The sequence below is a fragment of the Ovis aries genome, chromosome 11 (genome assembly GCF_016772045.2).
Source record: "Ovis aries strain OAR_USU_Benz2616 breed Rambouillet chromosome 11, ARS-UI_Ramb_v3.0, whole genome shotgun sequence".
NCBI lineage: Eukaryota > Metazoa > Chordata > Mammalia > Artiodactyla > Bovidae > Ovis > Ovis aries.
In genome coordinates, this window is record NC_056064.1 from 44,223,854 (window position 1) to 44,245,899 (window position 22,046).

At 58.9% G+C, this 22,046-nt stretch overlaps 1 protein-coding gene across 5 annotated transcripts; it reads left to right on the forward strand.

Moving 5' to 3' along the window:
• Positions 1-20,589, forward strand: ADAM11 (ADAM metallopeptidase domain 11). 5 transcript variants are annotated; one of them, XM_042256091.2, is made up of 27 exons: positions 1-88; positions 558-733; positions 9,709-9,785; positions 9,957-10,023; positions 10,982-11,067; positions 11,158-11,233; positions 11,635-11,701; positions 11,770-11,837; positions 12,180-12,254; positions 12,339-12,410; positions 12,572-12,738; positions 13,275-13,359; positions 13,481-13,571; positions 13,688-13,739; positions 14,235-14,334; positions 14,425-14,496; positions 14,606-14,698; positions 15,074-15,154; positions 15,637-15,687; positions 15,797-15,860; positions 16,083-16,182; positions 16,382-16,501; positions 16,593-16,761; positions 16,851-16,965; positions 17,053-17,143; positions 17,819-17,836; positions 18,368-20,589. In XM_042256091.2, exons 1-27 carry the CDS (start codon positions 19-21, stop codon positions 18,381-18,383), a joined length of 2,319 nt encoding a protein of 772 aa, XP_042112025.1. In that variant the 5' UTR covers positions 1-18; the 3' UTR covers positions 18,384-20,589. The 5 variants fall into 5 exon arrangements, 4 of the variants coding, with proteins under 4 accessions (XP_042112025.1, XP_042112024.1, XP_042112026.1 ...); XR_006061236.2 differs by lacking the exon at positions 16,593-16,761; XM_042256090.2 differs by having other exon boundaries at positions 17,819-20,589.
• Positions 20,590-22,046: the final 1,457 nt, after the last annotated feature.

Consider the following 22,046-nt stretch of genomic DNA (forward strand, 5'->3'; position numbering starts at 1 on the left):
GAGGATTATGAGCGAGCCATGAGGCGGCTGCGGCGCTGGGCGTTCGCGGCGCTGCTGCTGCTGCTGCTGCCGCTGCTCCCCTCGCCCGGTGAGTGACCCCCGCCCGGCCCGGCCCCGGCGCCCCCTCCCTGCCCCCGCCCCGGGTTTTGCGGCAGTTTCTGCTGCAGCCACCTTTTCTGCAGTGCTCGGGGTGACAGCCGGTCCAGAGCGCGGGGGGCGGGGGGCAGGGGAGGAGGGAGGGTGCAGGCACCCACCTGTCCCCATCTGGCCCCCACCGCGGCCAGCCCCCTGTCGCCGGCCGTGGAGTCTGCAGGTCTCTGCGGCTTTGCGGGGAGATGGGGTTGGGGGGGCAGTCGTGACGGCCGGGCTGGAGTGCAGCAGCTCCTGGCCCCTCTCCCCTTCTGCAGGGCAGCAGGTCCTCCCACCCAGAACGCCCCCACCCCCGGGCTCCAAGGGCCTCAGCAGAGTGGGGGAGGGGCGTGCCGTACCCACCCCGTGCCCTGGTCTCTTGCCCCACCGGTGGGCATCCGTCTGCAGCCATGGCCTTCTCTCCCCAGGCGTGGGGACCGGGGGTCCTGCTGGAGCTCTGCGCTGGAGGGTCTCTCCACACTTGGGGGGCCCGGAAGCCCCGGAGGTCACAGAGCCCAGCCGTCTGGTGGGGGAGAGCTCCGGGGGAGAGGTCCGAAAGCAGCAGTTGGATACCAGGGTCCGCCAGGAGCCTCCGGGTGGCCCGGTGAGTGGGGGGGACGGTGAGGCCAGGGGGCTGAAGCAGGCCTTAGAGCCCAGGGGCGACCACGGGGCAGCCTGGGCTTGGGCGCCTCCCCTTCCGTGCAATGGGCTACCCAGAGGGTGCTGGAACCCCCTAGTGGGAGCACCTGCCTGCCCCTCTCCAGGCCCCCTCCCATCAGGGTGGGGATTCCCTGCCTTCAGAGGACCCAGAAGGCCCAGGGCTCAGTCCAGCCTTGGTCAGCCTTCCACCAGCCCCCTCTCCTGTCCAAATAAGCGATCCTACACCACATGGAGCTTGGGGAGGGCAGTGAGAGGCAGGAGGAAGCAGCTAAGAACCAAGTCAGGGGTTAGGGCTCCTGCGTTTCTGCCACAGCCACTCAATGGGCTTTTGGAGGGACCAACTTAGTGCTTGCTTCTGCCTCAGTTTCCCCCTGTGCACTGAGAGAACCGCTGTTCTCCTCCCCTTTCTTGCTGTGGGTGGGGCCTTGGGAAAAGGTTCGAGGCCCCAGGCTCACTCACAAATGCCAACTCCTCACCCCCTGTCCCTTTCAGCTGCCAGGCCCCTCCTGCCTCCCTGAGGAAGGTTAGAAATGAAGGAGATTAATTGCAATTAATAATTAATTAATATCATGTGAATAATAATCACCCAGATGGAATATTCATTCAGCACGCCTCGGCTCTCCAGGAGCTCGAAGCTGAAAGTTAGCCAGGCCAACGGGGGCGGCGAGGGCGGGATGGTGAGGCCTGGCAGAAACAGGAGGCGTAGAGAGACTCAGAGGAAGGGTACCACCAAGGTCTGGGAAGTTTTGGCAGCTGGGAGTGGTGGGAGGTGAATCGAGCTGGGCAGAGAGAGGAAGGAGGGAAACGGAGGCTAGCATTATGGACATCTGTCAGACTGGCATCTGGCCCTGCCTAATGTACTTGGTTAAAAGCCCTTAGAGGGGGTGGAGGGGGCTGTGGGGGTGCAGGGGGAGCTAGTCAGGAAATGGAATGTAGCAGGAAGGCAGCATGCATAATAGATGGACCATCACTCAGGGCAGTGCCTGAGAGAGCAGGGGAGGGGGTGTTTAATGGTCCTGAGCAGGGAGGCCTGGGAGAGGGGCAGAGGGGAGGGGGAGAGGAAGGTGGGCTAGAAGGGAGGGTAAGGGGATAGAGGCTGCCCAGGCTCCCTGGCAGGTGGTAGATGGGCAGTAGGGATGGTCCCAGGGCCAGGGATGGGGTCATCCTGGCTGGGTTTTGTCCTCAGTTCGACTTTCTCCCCTGGTGCCTCCCTGCCTGTGAACCATGGCTGGGAGCTGACTTCTGTTGCAGGCTTCTGGTTCTCCTGATTGGTATCCTAGGGGATGTCCAGATTGTAGGAGGGGCTGTCGCCACAGTGGGATCAGAGGACAGAGATGAGGGAAAGCTGGGGGGCCAGGGAGGAATGAAAAGCGGGTGCTCCTTCAGCTGAGTGCTCCCTGCAGACAGAGTCCCAGGCAGGATTCTGAGGTATGGTGGTGCCTGTGACGCAGGGGAGGCCAGGATGGGTGCGACTAAACCGGATGGGATACACAGAGGATGGGGGATCTCTTTGGGTGTTGCTCTGCTGGGTAAATGGCTGGCATGTGTGGGTGGCCAAGTCTGAATAAGACAAACAGGGTGTCTGGAGGGCAGGAGTGGAGGGTTCTGTGGATCTGTGGGTCACAGTCACCTCCAGTGGGGATCTCTCTCCCTTCTCTTGGACCTCACCTCAGCCTCCCCAAGAGACTGACTCATTGTCCTGCCTTGTGTGTATTTGTTTCCACCGAGGTGGACTTCTCACAGCTCTGTAAGGCCGGCAGGTAACTTTTGTTTACCCATTTTGTAGATGCGCAAACGGGTTCAGAGATGTTAAGTAACTTGCCCAAAGTCAATGAGATCTTTAAATATATCTATATATCGATATATCTATATATCGATACATAGATCTGGCTACACCAGGTCTTAGTTGCAGCATGAGAACTCTTAGAGTCGGCATGTGGGATCCAGTTCCCTGACCAGGGATTGAACCCAGAGCTTTAGGAGCACAGAGTCTTGGCCACTGGACACCAGGGAAGTCCCAATGAGACCTTTATCAGTGGAGTGATTTTCTCCAAGACCAGGGCTCTTCCCATGGTGCCGTTCGGCACTCTCTGGATTTAGGCACAGGCAGCACTTTCCAACCCTACCCAGCACAAGGTGGAGGAGGATCAAGGGAGACAAGATGAGATGTCTGGAATATTCCCTCCTCACTGGAATGCCTCCCACTCCTGCTGGGCATTTCTCCCTGGAGCACTTTTGGCCTCAGAATCTCAGGGGCTCTTGGTGGAGCCTGCGCAGCCCTGAGCCCAGTGACCCAAAGGAAGAGCCCCCTAACCCCCGCCACTGTGTGGTTTTGTCCAAAGTTCTTACACCCATTTGGGACCTCAAGCCAAGCAAGTTGTTGGGGCGGCAGCAAGGTCTCCATCTGCTATGGGTCACATGGTGAGTTGGGGGACACATGCTGGCTGGCAGGGTGGGATAGGGGCATCTGGGGTGCTCACCTGCTCCAGTCTTGGGCTGGCCACCGCACCTTTCTGATCCCTAGCTTCTGGATCCCTCAAATCAAGATGATGAGAACATTCATCTCAGACCCACCCACTGCCAGGAGGTGGTGATGGGGAAAGACTCCTGACTTTTGTGAGCGGGGACCAGGGAGAGGGAAGCTGGCCAGGAAGGAATTAGAAGCAGGGGGAATTAAAGCTTAAATTTACTGGGCCCTTGGTGGGATAGACACTGTTCTGCCTTTGTGTCTTATTAATTTATGACATCCTCAACTCAGTTCCAGGAGGTGAGGATATTATTATTCCCATTTCACAGATGAGGAAATAGGCACAGAGAGGTGAAGTACTCCAGGTCACACAGCACTAAAGTAGCATGTCCAGATTGATTTTCAGGGCAGCCCTCTTAGCCAGTGCATGCTGGCCTCTCGCTCAGGGGTACAGCAAAGAGGGGGCCAGGGGCCTCTGCCTTCTTTGCCACAGCTCTCTTCAACACCTCACTTCTGTCCGGTTTGCAAGCAGGCTGGGCCTAGGGCCAAGAGGTGGGGGAGCTTCTGGAAGTGCAGAAACTGTGATCAGCGGGAGGCTGCAGCTGGGAGTGAGGTGGAAGAGTGAAGCTGGGCCACAGTGTATAGTCGAGCTGGTTGTTCACTGCACAGGGGTACCTGGGTCAGTGGGCTGAATGAATCGGAGGCTGTTTGTGTTCTGAAGGGATCAAGCTGCTATGTGGGCTGTGCCTCCCCCTGGAAAAACCCAGCCTCCTTCAGAATAAAATGGAGGGCAGGATGTGGGTTACTGAACAGAGGGGTGAAGGGTCCCAGGGCTGTGAGTCAGCTGGAGGAGGGGACCTCAGTCACTGGGTTGAGCTCCTATGAGGGCTGTCCTGACCATCAGTTGCCACCTGGAAGCCCTTGACCAAGGGTGTGTGCCGCAGTGTTCATGCTGTCTTGCTGCAGAGGGTTGGGGGGCAATTAGGCAAGCCTTAGTTCCCCTGCCCTTGCAAGACGGCAGTCACGGGCAGGGAGCCACAGGATCTGTGCCTGGAGCCCTAGAACCTGCCCTGAGCCAAGGCTGTGCTGTGGTTTCTGTGGCCAAGGTCACAGCTCTGCCCTGGGGTCAGAGGCAGGAGGGGGTTCCTGGAGGAGGCTGGTGGCTGGAAGCCAGGGCTAGGATCTGCACTGAGTCCAGCTTGCTCCAGGGAGGGCCATGAACCAGCCCTGCCTTGAGGTTGGGCAGAGAGAATACATTCAGGAAGCTCAGTTTCCCTTTGAAAGGCTACGCCTGTGGCTTGAGGCAGGACAGCTTCTGTGAGTCCTGGCTCCCCTGCTTCTGACTGAGTGACCTGGGCAAGCCTTCTGAACCCTAACTTCCCCACCCATGAGATGGGGTAACAGTGGTCCCTACTTTGCCAGACTGCTGGGAGGATTAGAGGAGATGATGGGCGTCAGGTGTCCTGCCTGGGATCCGGCAAGAGCAGATGTTCAGCATCTGTCAGGCCTGCCCTCCCTCCTGGGCCTGTGGCAGGAGCGCTGGGTGCCAGAAACAGGAGCTAGGGCGTTTAGGGTTACCTGTCAGACTCCGGGCAGGTTTGCAGCAGCGGCGGGGGCGGGGGGAGGGGGGGGCAACATGGCAGGCGTCTTGAGTCCTCTCTAGCCAGACTAGCCTGTGGACTTGGCCTCGCCTAAGCACCCCTCCTGATTGCCTAGAGGGACCCAGCTGCCCAGACTCTGTCCCCAGAGAGACTAATGACCCTGTAAGGAAGTGACTCTGTCTTTAAGCATTTAGGTCAAATTCCCTTATCAGAAATTGTCCCAACTGTGCTTACTCCCCGGGACTCCCATGGTCCTGCTGAAAAGTGGAGCCTCATTGCATCTTGAGGGACCAGGGCAGGGAACGGCGAGGGGGATTTCTCCCAGGTCGAGGCTCCTGCCTCTCTGGCTCCTCCCCATCTGCCACCACCAGCCCACATGGTTTATCCAACTCGTCAAAGCTCAGTTCCGCTGGAACATTTACACTTCTTTCTTCATTTATTATTACTAACCCTTGTGAGATGGCTCAGACAGTAAAGAATCCACCTGTAATGCGGGAGACCTGGGTTCTATCCCTGGACTGGGAAGATCCTCTGGAGAAGGGAACAGCTACTTACTCCAGTATTCTTGCCTGGAGAATCCCATGGACAGAGGAGCCTGGAGGGCTGCAGTTCATGGAGTCGCAAAGAGTCGGACATGACTGAGCAACTAAGCACAACCTTTGTGAGAATAACATGTTAAAGAGGGCTTTCCTTTAGTCCTCATGACAACATCATTTTACCAGTGGGGAGACTGAGCCTCAGAGGGGGTAAGCAGCTCACTTATTCTTTCTGATGCCTTTCCTACAACATAAGTGTAGGGGCTCCTGGGCAGGAAAAAGGGCGGGTGCAGCTGGAGCCCCAGGGGCCTACACACCACCCCTGTGAAAAGTTGAATCAGTGACCAAAGAAATCAGTGTGCCCGAGGGTCCAGGAATAGAGGGGAGCCAGAGCCCTGTCAGGAAGATCCACTGGGCAAGGGATAGGCTACCCACTCCAGTATTCTTGGGCTTCCCTTGTGGCTCAGCTGGTAAAGAATCTGCCTGCAATGCGGGAGACCTGGGTTCAATCCCGGGGTTGGGAAGATCCCCTGGAGAAGGGAAAGGCTACCCACTCCAGTATTCTGGCCTGGAGAATTCCATGGACTGAATAGTCCATGGGGTCACAAAGAGTCAAACACGACTGAGCCACTTTCACTCCACTTCAGAGCCCTGTCGGGTGGGTGGGTGGAGGCTTGTGGTCACAGACAAGGATGAGGAAGAGAAGGTCCTGGAAGAGATGGAGGTTCAGAGGGAGGGGTTCAGGTTGCTGTGTGAGGAGTAGTGCCTGGATGTTCGAATTTTGGGGCATTCGGGAACCAGAAAGGCCTTTAACCTCCTCCCCCCCGGGACTCTCCAAGACTCCTCCCCAAGACTCTACACCTCCCCGTAGGTGTAGAGAGGAGCCCTGGCACCTGTATTATCATTCTAGAACTCCAGCAGGGTCTTTACCTCCTGACCTCTGCATCCTATCTGGTGGTGGGCAAGCAGATGCCTGGAGAGTGGACCAGCTGGCGACAGGGAAACCTTGGGGTGGGCAAGGTCACCGCAGCCGGGTGGTCACAGCGCCCGTGAGCAACAGGAACGCCAGCCGGAGGGCGAGCCTTGACCCAGCGCCTCCCCAGTGTGGCCCTGGGCCAGTCACCTCCAAGTATCCCTCCCTGGCACTTATAAAATGAGCACCAGACGGCCTGGGCGGGTTGAGATCAAATGAACCTGAGCACGTGGGAGCCAGTGGCCAAGGAGCAAGAGGCAAGCTCAGGGCATGGGGTGGAGGCCCGGTCGGCTGTCACCAGCAGCTGGGTGCAGGGGAGGATGGCAGTCAGGGACACTAGGGGCTCCCAAGGGAGGGACTGAGGGATCACAGGAGAGGTCAGGGCCGGGCCGGGCTGGGGCAGGAGCCCAGCCACGCTAGGAGCAATTGGGTTAATAGAACATGAGCTGAAATCTTGTGGGGGTGGGAGGGCGGTTAGGACTCTGGTGCCAGCTGAAGCCCCCTTCCAGTCACCTGGGGTACAGAGGTCCTGGGGACTGAGGTGGGTTTGCCTGATCTTTCCCTTCCTGCAAACAAGGGGTGTCCCCATCGTGTCCCCCACATCGGGCCAGGTCAGGCAGACCTGCACAGCTATGCACTTTCCATCCCCTTTCTCCTGGGCCTGCCTCCCAGCCCCAACAGCAGCCCCTGCACTGCCCTAGGTCCCCTCCTGGTCTGAGCCCTGTGTCCTGCTAGGACACAGACACAAGCTGCTGGGGAGGCGCCCAGTCCCATTAGGCCCTGCCAGGTAGGGAGGGGGCCAAGGCCTCGGCAGGCTGCAGAAGGGCTGGGGACAGAGGGGACCTGGGGTCTGCTCCCTCACTGATCTGGCTTTCTCCACAGGGGGTGGTCAGCTTGGTCCTCACAGAGAGCGGGGAGCCTGGTGGGTTAGCTCACCGACTTCCTTAGTGGGGGAGATTCTGCAAGCACCAGGGTCGCCCCTTCCAGAATCCTCTGAGCCCAGACAGCCTCTGCCACACAAGCCAACCTCACAGGCTTGCATCTAGGCTCCTCTTACCATTTTCAGAGGAAAAAGTCTGAACTCAGAGAAGTTGCTGGATTATCCCTGAGGCCACCAGCTTCCGAGAGTGAAATCAAGGCAAGGGGCCTGGACAGGTTGCTCGCCTGGGTGGCCAGCATAGAGGCAGGAACAAAGGCTTGTCCCTGGGCCAGAATAAATGAGTAGAAACAGACCTAAGGGCAGGAGAGAAAAGAGGTGGTCCAGACAGGGATGGGTGGGGAAGGCAGAGAGAGTCTAAGTCCCCCAAGGGGAGAGGGAGGGCAGGGATGGGCCAGACCAAGGAGGTAGGGTACTGGGGACAGAGCTGGTCGGGGCCCAGCTGCAGGGGGAAAGCAGAGATGATCCAGGCCAAGGTGGGGAGAAGGAAGCAGTGACTCCTTGTCCTTGACTTTCTATTTCAAGTCTAATCGATGCTCTAGGGGCTCAGGATGAGGCTTGGAGCGTCAGTTAACCTGGGATGGGGTGAGTCCGTGTCCTTGGGACTCAGAGGGGTGCCGACCCAGGCTCTGGCCCTTCTGCACTCTCACCCTGATTCCCAGGGCCTCTCATGGACACTGGGCCACTTCCACCTTACCTCACCTTCCAGGTAAAAAGGCCCCAGAAGCTGATTCCTGAGGCTTGAATCCCAGCTCTACCACTTCTTAGTCTTATGGCCATGGGCAAGTTAGTTAGCCTCTCTGTGCCTCAGTTTCCCCATGTGTCAGATGAGGATAACAGTAGCATCTATTTCATTGGGTTGTTTGTTGAGAAGATCGAATATGATGATACTTTAAGTAGTTTAGGCTTCCCAGGTGGTGAAGGGGTAAAGAATCCATCTGCTAATCCAGGAGATGCAGGGGGCACAGGTTTGATCCCTGGGTTGGGGAGATCCCTTGGAGGAGGAAATGACGACCCACTCCAGTGTTCTTGCCTGGAAAATTCCATGAACAGGAGACTGGTGGGCTACAGTCTATGGGGCTGCAAAGAGTTGGACAGGACTTAACGACTGAGCATGCACACGTGAAGTATTTAGAACAGTGCCTGGCACATACTAAGGGCTCATGAAGAGAAGTCTAGGCAGTTGACCAGGAAGCCGCCTCGCTTTTATGACATTGGGGCTCCCCTCCTTCTTGTAACCTACTCCCCCCACAAAAAACGACAGCCAACAAACTTCCTCACATCTGTACAGCTTGGTGGTGGGCCCCTCATCTGGGGATCTGGATTTTAGCCTTCTTGAATGGATGGGTGTGAGAAGGCTCCAGCCTCGGGTAGGCCCTTCTCCTGCTTCCAGATTTCTTGTAAGACCTAAGGCTTGCAGTGGGCATGGGAGCTGAGAAGGCCGACTCCCACTCAGCCCAGACTCTCCTGCCCCTTCTTATCTCAGGGTCGCTTTCCTTCCAGGCTCACTAGCTTCAGCTCTGGAGCACTGCCCCTGCCCCCGCCCCCGCCCCCACAGTAGCTGGGCACCCAGGCCTGGGAGGGCAGCCATCTTGCTCAGGCCTGGTACGTTGCCATGACAACCTGGAGCTGCCCAGCCCCACTGCAAAGGCCCCTCTGAAAAATTTATCGAGAAAACTTCCGTGTTTAAAAATTAACCATGGGATTGAAATATTAAAGATGAACTGCTTTGGGCGAGGCAGAGGGCAATGGACTTGAGGGTAGAGGAGCCAAGTTCTTTCCTCCTGACAGACTGGTATTTGCCCATCACTCGAGCTTCCAGGGGCCCTTCGATCAATTCTAACCCTGTCTGGAGCGTACAAGGCCTCCTCCATAAATTGAGGCTGGGGCCAATGTAGGGAGGGGGACATAGGGAGGAAGTGAGAGACCTGCTTCAGTGGGGCCTGGGGGTCACACTGCACCCCATCTCCTGTTTGCCTCTTTCCCATGATACTTCTAGGGGCCTCCCTTTAGTCCACGTGGGGGTGGCCCTGCCAACAGCAGGGAGGGTCTGGTGTGAGGCAGTGGGCAGGCTAAGCTGCCTTGGTCCTTCCCTGCTGCTCCTGTAGACTGGCCCCAGGGAGGCACCTACACCAGAGAGCATGGGCTGGCACCCAGAGAGCAGGGAGGTCAGTGCCTAAGGATGCCCACGCCTGTCCCTCCACCTCAGGAAAGGACAGGGTCTTGGAGGAAGATGAGCTTGGAGGAAAGCATCTTCCTCCAAATCAGTGGTCCCCACAGCTGCTGGGGCTGGGCCATCCCCTCCCCAGGGCTGCTGCCTGTACCCTGGTTTCCCTGGCCCCCCAGTTCCTGCCTCCAGGCCTCCCCAGGTCGACTCCCCTTCTGCCTTCCCTCCTTTCCCCCAGCCTGTCCATCTGGCCCAGGTGAGCTTCGTCATCCCAGCCTTCAACTCCAACTTCACTCTGGATCTGGAGTTGAACCAGTGAGTGTGGCCTGGAGTCCAGGGGCTGAGCCCTCCGCGGGTGGGCAAGGCATGCCTGGGCTGGGGGCTGGGCTGGGGCAGGGGGCCTGGATCTGAGCGGGGTTGGGTCCCAAGGAGGACCCAGCCCCACCTTAACCCCCTCCTTCCTCCTGCCCACTCCGTCTGTTCCAGTCACCTTCTCTCTTCACAATACGTGGAGCGCCACTTCAGCCGGGAGGGGCCGACCCAGCACAGCACTGTGAGTGCCTTTGGAAGGGGCCAGGGAGGTGGAATGACGGGTAAGGTGGTCGGTGGAGGTGGGCTTGGGGGTATACTCTGCACTGAGGATTGGCCTGGCCCCTCCAGGATCAGAGTCCGGGCGGCCTGTCAAATGGTGTGGAGCTCTGAGCTCCCCTTGCCCAACTCCAGGGGACAGACCCCCAGCCAGCCTATCTGCCAGCCTGGAGACATTTCAAGACCCCCCAATGTTCCATGGCCAGAATCTTGTTCAGCACCAAGGCCCCAGGAATTCCTGGCTCCCTGGGACCCCAGGGTCCCAGGCCCGAAGGCCCAGGGGTGTGAGCAAAGATGAATGAGTGTCTATAAATAGCCTCGGCCCTTCCCCTCCAGCTTGTTCAGTAACTGGAGCACAAGTAATTCTGCAGGAAGCAGAGGCGAGGGGGTGTCAGTCCCCTCTGACCCGTGAGCCGGGCCAGGAGGAAACGCGCTGCTCAGTTCCTCAGCTGCAGACCACGTGACCAGGGTTGGTCCACGGAGGCTGAGGCATCTGTGAACACACTATGTGTGAAATGGTGTGTGTGTTGGGGGTGAGCCCATAGCTCTCATCTGATTAAGCAAGCGGATCCATGGTAAGCACTTAGAACACTGCCTGGCACACAGTAGGTGCTATGTGAATGTCATTTAGTCTTCTCAAAGAAGTCTGTGACCCCTGTACCAGCCCCAGTTCATGGTTAAGAGGCACTGATGTGCTCCAGGGTCCTCATGTTGTAGATGAGGTAAGGGAGGCTCAGAGAGGGCTAGGAACTTGCCCAGGGTGAAACAGCCAATTAGGAGCACAGCCAGAGCAGAGCCGGGCTCCAGGTCCCCAGATTTCCAGCCACCTGCACAACACATGGGGCAGCTTCAGTAGCCCTCACGCATCCTCCTGCCTTCATGCTGGGAAGGGGTCACGTACATCACGCTCTCTGCTCCTCTAGGGTGCTGGAGACCACTGCTACTACCAGGGGAAGCTCCGAGGGAACCCCCACTCCTTTGCTGCCCTCTCCACCTGCCAGGGGCTGCAGTGAGTGTGGGGAGGGGCTGGGTGGTGGGAGGAGCCTCCAGGCCTGGGGACGGGTGGGGATGGTGGGGAGCTGCGTTTCTCTCACTGCAGTGGGGTCTTCTCTGACGGGAACTTCACCTACATCGTGGAGCCCCGAGAGATGGCCGGGCCTCGGGAAAATGCCCAGGTGAGCCCCCCCACACTCATCCCAGTGGCTGTCATCTCAGTGGCTGCGGCTGCCTCCTCCCCCCTCACCCCCCTCCACCTTGGTAACCTCAGCCTCACTGCCCTCTGCAGTGACCCCAGCTCTGGTTCCCTCCTCCTGTGCCCCCTATCTCCAATGTCCCCTCTGTCCTCCAAGTAACCTCCCACCAGGCTCCAGTGTCCTTTGCCCCTATCTCTCAGGGCACCCCCAGGTCTTGACCCTGGAATCTGAGCATCTGGGAGACCAGATTTGACATGGGAGCTCTGGCCAGTGCTGGGTCACCCTGGGGTGGGGTGAGGGGAAGGGCTGGAGATGTCCCCACATAATGGGGCTCAGAGCAGACCTGGCCAGCCCCCCCAAGAACTCATTTCCCCTCATTGCAGGGACCCCTTCCCCACCTCATTTACCGGACCCCTCTCCTCCCAGCCCCCTTCGGATGCAGGGAGCCAGGTAAGGGAGGGAAAGCGGGGCTAGGGAGGGGGCCGGCTGTGCCCCCCTCACCGGCACCCTCCCTCCAGGCTGCCTGTTTGCTGCCCCAGACCATCCTGCTCCTCCAAACAGGCCGAGGCTGAGAAGGAAAAGGCAGGTACGGGGGCCCGTACAGACCTCCCACTGCAGAGACCTCGGGCAGTGGTCCAGACAGGACACCCCCATCTGTAGCTGGGGCAAAGGAGGGCTCTGACTGATGCAGTTGGAGGTCAGAGAACATCCCTGGGAGGAAGCCCCCCACCAACTCCCTAAGGCTAATGTCTACACACATCCCCGCCCTGGGCAAACCGAGGCTGCCTGCCTCATACCAAGGCTGGATGGGATCCCCACCAGTGGGGAGCTGGTACTGTTCCTGGCTGGAGCCCAGCCCCTCTCGAGTCTGTCCGTGGCTTGACCAGATGTGGAGGGAACTGATTCCAAGTGCCCACCCACGCCCTAGGTCCGCCGGGGCCACCCTACAGTGCACAGTGAGACCAAGTATGTGGAGCTGATTGTGATCAATGACCACCAGCTGGTACGTTCCCAGGTGGGGGGGCGGTGACTTTGGGAAGAGGGACTGGGAGCAGCCTGGCCCTCTGCGCACTCTCTTCTCTCCCAGTTCGGGCAGATGCGGCAGTCGGTGGTCCTCACCAGCAACTTTGCCAAGTCCGTGGTGAACCTGGCAGATGTGGTGAGCAGCCCTCCCTGCCCTCCCCTCTCCTCCCACGCCCCACACTAATGCACATGTCCTTGGGGTGAGTGCTTGACGACATAGGCAGCCTCTGACCCCCACTTCCTGCATGGACAGATTGACCTCTAGCCCCCTCCTCATCTTCTCCCTTCCTGGCATAGATGTACAAGGAGCAGCTCAATACCCGCATCGTGCTGGTTGCCATGGAAACGTGGGCAGATGGGGACAAGATACAGGTGCAGGATGACCTCCTGGAGACCCTGGCCAGGCTCATGGTCTACAGGCGGGAGGGCCTGCCTGAGGCCAGTGATGCCACCCACCTCTTCTCGTGAGTCCCCCACTCCATGGACCCTGCCAGCCTCTGTTGGTCATTGCAGATCACAGAGTTACTGAACATGGCTCTGGGCCAGGTGCTCTTGCAGGGCAAGGGGACTGGGATCCCCTTGTACCTGCCCTTGCAACAGTGGTGGGTCATCTTCCCCTGCCTCTTAGGCAGAGGCCCCTTTTCCCTACCCTGGTGACCTTCCTCTGCCCATCACCTCCCCTTCACCCTGCTCCCCCTTTCAAATGGTCCCAACATCCCTTTCTCAGGGACCCAATCCCCTGGTACAGGAGAAAAATCTGATAAAAGGTCCTTGCAATTAGAGATGACCTATTAGAAATCCTTCATTTGGCTCATGGGCAAATGAACCCAAAAGGGGAAAGGGGCTTGCCTGAGTCACACAGGCTGACATGGAGGGCGCTGCTCATCCCCTCCCCATGGAGGGCTCTGGTATGGGGGCTCACCTGTCTCCCCTCACAGCCCAGGTTAGCCACGAGGGAGAACAGGCTAGCCAGTTCTCCAGGCAACCCTCTCTCTTCCAGGGGCAGAACTTTCCAGAGCACCAGCAGTGGGGCTGCCTACGTGGGGGGCATCTGCTCGCTGTCTAGAGGAGGGGGCGTGAACGAGGTAAGCTGGGTGGGGTTGTGGCTGTGGTGGGGGGTTGGAGGGAGGGGGCTGCGAAGGGCATGAACATTGTGCCTTTTGGAGGGATGTAGACATCTTTGGGTTCGATCTTCTTCACCCCAAGTATGACAACATGGGGGCCATGGCGGTGACTTTGGCCCAGACGCTGGGGCAGAACCTGGGCATGATGTGGAATAAACACCGGAGCTCGGCAGGTATCAGTGAAGACCCCCACCCCTAGCCCAGACCCACATTCTAGAAGTGAAGAGGGTGTCCACACAAGGGGGACCGTCTTTCACCCTCCCTTACATTCACCTGGCTCAACTTGCAGGGGACTGCAAATGTCCGGACAACTGGCTGGGTTGCATCATGGAGGACACTGGGTGAGTTCTTGGGCAAAGGGAGCCGCAGGGTGAGCACTGGGTGACATTCTAGACCTGGCTGCCTCAAGAGACCCCGCTCTCGGGACCACTCAGAATTCCAAGAAACGCAGTTGTCTGTGGACACTGTACACGGAGACATACATTCCCTAGCCGGACGCGAGTTGTCCAGGCTGCAACGCGCACAATCGCCACTGGGCGCCGCCAAAGCCTCGTTTGGAGGCCCCTCCGCTCCTCGGCTCACAAAACCTCCCTCGGACTCTCTCGGAGTCCTGAGGTTTTGGGGAGTCAACTGGAGCGGCATTCCCCGCCCACTGCCCTTTGATGGGCAAGCGGGAGGATTTTCGTGCAGTGTCCAGGCACTTCAGCCTGGACAGGATTTTCAGCCTCCTCGAGACAGTGACCGAGTCCTCCGGTGCACCCCATCCCAATCTTGAGAAGGGGCGAGAGGGTGCGCCGGCGGGCACTCAGCAGCACGGTCCCCTCACCCCTGCCCAGGTTCTATCTGCCCCGCAAGTTCTCGCGCTGCAGCATCGACGAGTACAACCAGTTCCTTCAGGAGGGCGGCGGGAGCTGCCTCTTCAACAAGCCCCTCAAGGTATAATATCAGCCACAGGGCGAGGAACGTGGGAGCGGGGCTTAGGCAGGGTCCCGGCCAGACTCGCGACACGACACCCCATCCCCGCAGCTCCTGGACCCGCCTGAGTGCGGGAACGGCTTCGTGGAGGCGGGGGAGGAGTGCGACTGCGGCTCGGTGCAGGTGCGAGACGGGTGCGGGCGCCAGGTGGGAGGTGGGGGACGCGGGGGTGGGTGCGAGGGAGGGTCTGGGTGGGGAGGGTCAGGGCGCTCCTTCTCTCTGTGTCCCTCAGGAGTGCAGCCGCGCGGGAGGGAACTGTTGCAAGAAATGCACTCTGACTCACGACGCCATGTGTAGCGACGGTCTCTGCTGTCGCCGCTGCAAGGTGAGTGGTACCCGCCGCAGGGGCGGGGAGGAGGCGGGACCGGGAGGTACTGGGCAGAGAACAAGTAGAGGGTGGGACTTAGGGAGGTGGGGCCGTAGGGGCGGCGGGGCTGAACGCGAAGAGAGCGCCAATGGGAAAGGAGAGGGGCGGAATGTGCGGCACTCTACGTTCTATTGAAGGCGGGGCTACGGGGAGTGGGACGGAGCACCTGATGATAAGTGGTGGGGTGGGCGGAACCGTGAGCGGACCTGGGGACGGTGCAAGTGGGCAGGAAGAGGTCCGGGGCGGAGCCGAGGAGAGGGTGAGGCCGAGGAGGTGGGAAGACGCGGAAGTGCGTGGTTCTTGCTTGAACCCCGCAATGCATGCCTTCTCTAGTACGAGCCGCGGGGTGTGTCCTGTCGAGAGGCTGTGAACGAGTGCGACATCGCGGAGACCTGCACCGGGGACTCGAGCCAGGTCTGCCCGTCCCGGCTGCCCTGCGGACCCCCGAGCAAGGCGGCCACTATCTCTCGCCCCACCCTTCCTCTCGGCTGCTGGCGTCGCCACCGCTGATCAGGCTGTTTCTCATCTGAGATAGGAGTTTTTCATGTCTCCTGGCTTTGCTCTTCCAATCATTCGACCAGTATTTATAGTCTGGCTAGGTGCCTGGTGTGTACTAGGGATAACAGTGGATAATAATATTATTTAATGCCTAAATCCTTATTGCATGCCAGTCATCGAGTACTCTCAGTCCTGTGAAGTAGGTGCAGAAAACTGATGGAGACTGGAGAGGCTTTGGGACCTGCTAAGCCATGTGATCTGAGTTCTCTGCTCTGTCTTTGACATGGAGGGACCCTGGGGCCAGAGCCCCCACCTGGCAGGCCTTTATTCTTCCCTGGAGCCGAACATAGCTCCCAGTCCTGGGGCAGCTCTATTCAGTCCAGTGCCTCTCTCCACAGTGTCCACCTAACCTGCACAAGCTGGACGGTTACTACTGCGATCACGAACAGGTATGAACGGATGGAGGCTCCGCCTCGTCTGGGTCTCTGGCTCAGTCCTGTCCTGGGTCTCTGTCTTGTCCTCAGTGTCTCTGTCTCTTGTCTCCTGATTGTCCCTTAGGGCCGCTGCTACGGAGGTCGCTGCAAAACCCGGGACCGGCAGTGCCAGGCCCTTTGGGGCCACGGTGAGTCTTTGGTTGGAGATGGGAGAAGGCATCTGGAAGACTGGAATTGAGAGGCTGGAGAGGGGGCAGGCTCTGGCTGAAACCCCCACAAAAGATATGCAGCTCCCCAGGATCTCAGTGACTCAGCTGGACTTAGAGTCAGGCCATTGTTGGAGAAGCAGGCCTGAGGTCCCAGGTGGGTTCTGGAGTGGGTAGGGTGACCCTGGCCTCTTCTCCCTACAGCGGCTGCTGATCGCTTCTGCTATGAGAAGCTGAATGTGGAGGGGACAGAACGTGGCAACTGTGGGCGCAAGGGGTCAGGCTGGGTCCAGTGCAATAAACAGTGAGTTGTCAAAGCTTCTGGTTGGGCCATCCCAGTTTGGGGGCTTGGGCTCTGGGGCTGGGCAGGGTTTTTTCAGAGATGGGGCAGGCTGTTGAGTCCTAATGGGAGACTGAAAAATCGGGGGATGGGGAGAGGGCAGACACGAGGTCTGTAGTTGGGTCTGAGTCAGACTTGGGTCCCACTGTCTCCACACAAACAGGGATGTGCTGTGTGGCTTCCTCCTCTGTGTCAACATCTCTGGAGCTCCTCGGCTGGGGGATCTAGGGGGAGACATCAGCAGCGTCACTTTCTACCACCAGGGCAAGGAGCTGGACTGCAGGTGTGGCTGGGACCATGGCTGGGGAAGGGGAGGTTGCAGCTGTGTGGGGGGTGGAGGGCAAGGGCAGAGGTTGGCTGTGCCGTCTCCCCAGGGGCGGTCATGTGCAGTTGGCTGATGGCTCAGACCTGAGCTACGTGGAGGATGGCACAGCCTGCGGGCCCAACATGTTGTGCCTGGACCATCGCTGCCTGCCAGCCTCTGCCTTCAACTTCAGCACCTGCCCAGGCAGTGGCGAGCGCCGGATCTGCTCCCACCACGGGGTGGGTGTCTGGAGGCCAGGGATCACGGGAGGGGCTTATAAGAGGGGACTGGGCCCTGCTTACCTGTATTGGCCCCACCCCTTCTCTAGGTCTGCAGCAACGAAGGGAAGTGCATCTGCCAGCCAGACTGGACAGGCAAAGACTGCAGTATCCACAACCCCCTGCCCACGTCTCCGCCCACGGGGGAGACAGAGAGATATAAGGGTGAGGCTGGAACTGGCCAGGGTGGGGCTCTGTCTTTCCCGTTCTCTATGCCTGCCCCCGCCAACCCCACCCTGCTCTCCTCCCCAGGTCCCAGCGGCACCAACATCATCATAGGCTCCATCGCCGGGGCTGTTCTGGTTGCAGCCATCGTCCTGGGCGGCACGGGCTGGGGATTTAAGTAAGACATGAATACGCCCCCTACACCCTCTGCATCCCCCAGGGTTATCAGAACCCCAGGCTGAGGTTGGAGCTGAGGGGACCTCCCTGAGAGGTTAGCTAAACCAGAGCTCACACATCACAAGCCAAGCCAGCCCACAGGGTCCTGTTTTTACATTTAAAAAGATCAGTTACTCAGACTTTTAAAACCCAGGGATTTTATGTTAAGAATCCAGATTTCCAGCTTCTTTTGAAAAATGAGAAGATTGGGTCCCCCTGTTCTTCAGTGCTTCCCAGCTTGGCCACAGAGCGGAGCTGAGCGGGGGCTGCCTGAGTCCCCGGTCCCCAGGCCCTAATGGCTGTTCTGTGGCACCCATATTGGAGGCCCTCAAGCTGGTGTAACCCCTCACTGTATAGACGACAGACAGAGGCCCAGGGTCAGGGGGTGAGTTAGTTGCAGTCAGGACTCAAATGCAGGACTCCACTTCGGTAGGTTTTCCTGGACCTCCCCTTCTTTTGTTTCCTCTGACCCTGAGACAAACATCCCTGGGCTTGTCATTAGCATCTAGGGACAAAGGAATGTCTAGCATCTCTGGGGCAAGGTGTCTCCTGGGAGCCGGAGGCCCCTCCCTGGGAGAAGGGGAGGGTCACAGAAGTCTTTTCCTTTCTCTGCCTCGCCTCGCTTTGGCTCCTGAAGAAACATCCGCCGAGGAAGGTACGACCCGACCCAGCAGGGGGCAGTGTGACGCCGGCCACGTTCTCCCTCCCGCTGTCCTTGTCTCCTCCATCTCATTCGTCACCTCGCATTCTGTTGATGGGGAGCTGGGGCCTGTTCCCCCACCCTTGCGGTCACGGCTGTCACTCCCGGGGTGGGAGAACCCCGCTCCAGGAAGAGAGTCCTCAACGTGCCCCGTGCCCCCTTCTCCAGCCCACTCACCCCCTCAGCCCTTGGTCCTTTAACTCCTGCCCTTCCAATGGTCAGCCCACCTCTGGCCCCGTGGAGCTGTAGCTGTGCGCGCGCCCCCCGCCCCACTCCTCCCCAGGGAAGGGAGCCTACCTCTGCGTCCCATCCGTTTTGTCTTTCATGTCACCACTGTCTGACCTCCCGCCAGACCCCCTCCCTGGCCAGCCTGTGACTCGCTGCCTCCAGGGCCCAGCACTGACCTCCCGGGGCCGGCTGAGGTGGGGGTGCTCTCCCTTTGAGCCCTGCCTCATATCCTCCCCTGATGCCCCCTCTCCGTTCCAGGTCCGGAGGGGCCTAAGTGCCACCCCATCCTCCCTCCGAGTCTGGCGCCCACCATCTCTGCCCAGAACCAGGAGGCTGCCCCCGCCCAGCCAAGGAGGGAGGCACCATGCAAATATCTTCCGGGCCCAGCCCTTCAACTCCTGGCCCCACAGGGGCATGGGGCCGGGTCGTGGCCCTGCCCTCACACCACCAGGGTGGACTAGGCCTGGAGGGCGTTTCCCTCATGGTCCCCCACCCCACCTCATGCGGCTTTGGCCTTGCACACCAACTCTCCTTCTGTGAATGTAGCCTCCATCATCACAGATTGCCACAGCTCAAGTTGGGCGGGGGGAGGGCACGCAGCCAGCGATGGGCGTGGTCTGGGATGGCCCCGCCTCAAAACCAGGCAGCTGGGACCTCAAAACCAGGCAACTGGAACCAGGGAGGGTCTAACCTCTCTGGGACCTAGGGGGAGGGAGCTGACATCAACCTTTTATTTTTTTCCTTTTTTTAAAAAAACTGAATCTCAACTGATGAATGTAACTTTGGGGGTGCTTGGGCCAGGCAGCTGTGGGGATATTTTGACATTTGCAGGGGGGACTGAAGGAGTTGAGGCCTGGCCATCCCTCTGGCCCTCCCCGAAGGGGTGTGACTCTGGCCGTCCCCGCAGGGGTGGTCACACCTGGCATCTTCTCACTGAACGTGGAAGTCCCCAAGCCAGGCAGGGGCCCGGCAACCCTGCGTACCCCCTCTGCCCAGCCCTGCTGAGCTTGGAGACAAGTCCGAGTGCTGAATCAAACCAAAGCTGCCTGTTCCGTGCCCGAGGCCTAGGTTATGGGTACGGCGACCACACGTCCCAGATTGTCTTCAATTCCAAAACAGTCATCTTGCTGTCCCTGCCAGGACGCATGTATTTGGGAAGAGGGTAGGGTCCTAGAATATATAGTCCCTGAAATGACCTGGCACCTTCCCCCTTTCAAGAAGGGTGATGCTGGGGCTGACTCAGGGTTTAGGTGCCCCTTGGCATGGCCTGGAGGTCCCAGGCGATCTCCTGGGGGAGCACTCTCCCAAGGACGGAAAGCCAGGGGTGGCCCAGTGCCTGGAGGGTTAGGGGCTCTGCCTGTGATGTGCGAGAGGAAGTAGGAAAAGGCAAGTCTTAACGTTTGATCCTCAGCTTCCAGAAACATCCTTAAGGCCCTGTCAAGCCCATTCTGCTCCTTAACCCCATTCTGCTCCTTAACCCCATTCCAGGGCCGAGTAGTAAGTTTACAGTCATTTTCCCCATTAGTCCTCCGATCTGATCTCCACTGCAGCCGAACCTGAGGCCAAGGCTGGGCAGAATTCCTCAGTCCCCCCACAAACAGTCCTGCCCATGGCCTTTCCTCATGACCTTCACTTGGGACATAGGAGCTCTGGCTCCTTGACTGCTAAAAACCAGCCGGCAGGGGCAAGCTGGGGATCAAGCTACCTTCTGGATGAAAGCCACAAATGAATGGAGCTCCTCTGCCCAGGGATACCCCCAAGCCTCCCCAGGGGTTTCTGAACACCCCCAGGGTCTTTGAGCTGCCTGTCTTAGTTCCTCTGGGGCATCTGTGAGGAGAAATCATGGAAGAAATGGCTCCCAGTTTATCTGTACCACCCCTCAGGGCAAACTGGGGACCGAGGCCCACTGACACATTTTAAGGTGGCTGGTTGCAGCTGCACTGGGGTCCTGGATACTGAGCTCCAGCTGGCACTGCCCAAGCAAGGGGGTGGGTCGGGTACCCCTCTGGCCAGTTCTGCCCCACCAGCCAGCCACACAAGCTGAGGTGGGGGCAGGAAGCTAAGGGCTGGGTTTTGCACTATTGCGGCGGTACCTTAAGGCATCCTCTTGTGGTACACACATGCACACAAGTGGCGATGCATCTGGCACAAGCATTTGGATCCACATCTCCGCACAAGCGTGAATACCTCTGCACACACAGGCACATCTGTGTGCGCGTGCACATGGGGTGGGGCTGGGGTGTGGAGAACCCAAGACTTCCTGTGACCAGTCCACCTGGCTCCCAGCTGTCCGCATCCTCCTGCCCCACCCTGGCAGCCCCCACCTTGGTGGCGCCCAGGGAAGGGTGGAGGCACACTGACGTGGGCCTGGAACTGGCTCCAAACAGCATTCTGTAAATATGTCATCTGGGGCTCGGGGTGGGGAGGCAGGGACAGGAACGTCCATTAAAGATCACGTCCCAGGGCTTCCATGGAACTCACACCAGCCTGTGTCTCCTTTCTGTGAATGACCACACTGTGGCCAGGACCCTCCCCCGTGCTCCGTGGCCCTGGAGGGAGTGTGATGATGACACCAAAAGCGGGAAGGGAGCACCCAGCACTGGGCGCTGGGAGATTGGGAAGAGGGGGCGTGGCTTTCCATTCAAGGCCAGGAAATAGGCACCGACTGGGTGGAGGGCCTGGCCCTTCCGCTTCCTCACTCTCCCAACAAAGAGAACTGTCCTTTCCAGTTTCAGCAAAGTAGATGGGAGTTGAGCAGGAAAGCATCTTAGCAAGAGGCAGAAGATTCAACTTCCCTTTTATGGTTGAAGCCAGACTCTCCTTACCTCCCAAGAGAGTCCAGAAAGCTGGATCAAACTGCTCTCCGGTCCCAAGGGTGCTTTGCTTTCATTTCAGGCCTTCAGAGAATTGGCTCTTGCCTCACTGAGGGGCTGAGCACAGCCAAGGCCAAGAGCCCTCCCCACACTGGGGGCCAAGTTTGAGCCAAGAACCTAGTCTTCCCATCCTGGCCTCCGGATGCTTTGGGCCTGGAGATATCTGGCTCTGAAAGTCCTGCTTGTTCAGGGGAAAGATAAGATGAGAGAGGTTGGGGTGCGGAGGAAGGAAGGGAATGGGAGAGAGGAGATAACGGGAGCAAGAAATAGCAGCGGTAGGGACCTGGGGAGAGTGAGCAGCTAGAAGCTGCTCACCAGGACAGGAGCCCCCAGGACCCATCCGGTCACGTGCAGAGAGAGCAGGATTTGACCCGGGCAGTGCTGGCCTGGATTCCTGGTCCCCACCCTGTTCCGGCATCTCAGTCCCCCAGCACATCTGGAACCTCTGCCCCCAGACTCCTCCACTGCAGAAGGTCAGCTTTTCCCCCAGGGGGTTCACAGGCGAGGCAGCCCGACAAGAATCCATCTCCAACCTCAGTCATGACCTGAAGTCTAGGCTCGCCCTGTCTTCTCTCTTCTGGGCTGCAAACCCTACTTACAGCGTCATCGCTTCTGCCTCTCAACTCTTCCATCCCTGTCCGTACCCCTTATCAATTCCCGATCCATGGTGACCTTCAAACTTGTTCTGATGTGTATACAGCTGACACTTCAGATAGTAAAAAGTGTGGCTGTCGGACTTCCCTCATGGTCCAGTGGTTGGGAATCCACCTGCCAACGTGAGGGCCACAGGTTTGATCTCTGGTCTGGGAAGATCCCACATACCAAGGGGGAACTAAGCCTGTGCGCCATGACTACTGAGCCCACGCTCTAGAGCCCATGTTCCGCAACAGGAGAAGCTGCCGCAGTGAGAAGCCGGCTCACCACAGAGAGTAGCCCCCATTCACCGCAACTAGAGAAAGCCTGCGCACAGCAATGGAGATCCAGTCCAGCCAACGATAAATTAAAAATAAATGAAGTGTGGCTGTTGGCAGACAGTGGTGGGGGACTCAAGGGAGGCTCGGTAC

Coding starts and splice junctions, on each gene's coding strand:
- ADAM11 (XM_042256090.2), top strand. CDS start 19: ATGAGGCGGCTGCGGCGCTGGGCGTTCGCGGCGCTGCTGCTGCTGCTG. Junction 13,360..13,480: donor GAGGAGGGGGCGTGAACGAG/GTAAGCTGGGTG, acceptor CTTCACCCCAAG/TATGACAACATGGGGGCCAT. Junction 15,688..15,796: donor ACTACTGCGATCACGAACAG/GTATGAACGGAT, acceptor ATTGTCCCTTAG/GGCCGCTGCTACGGAGGTCG.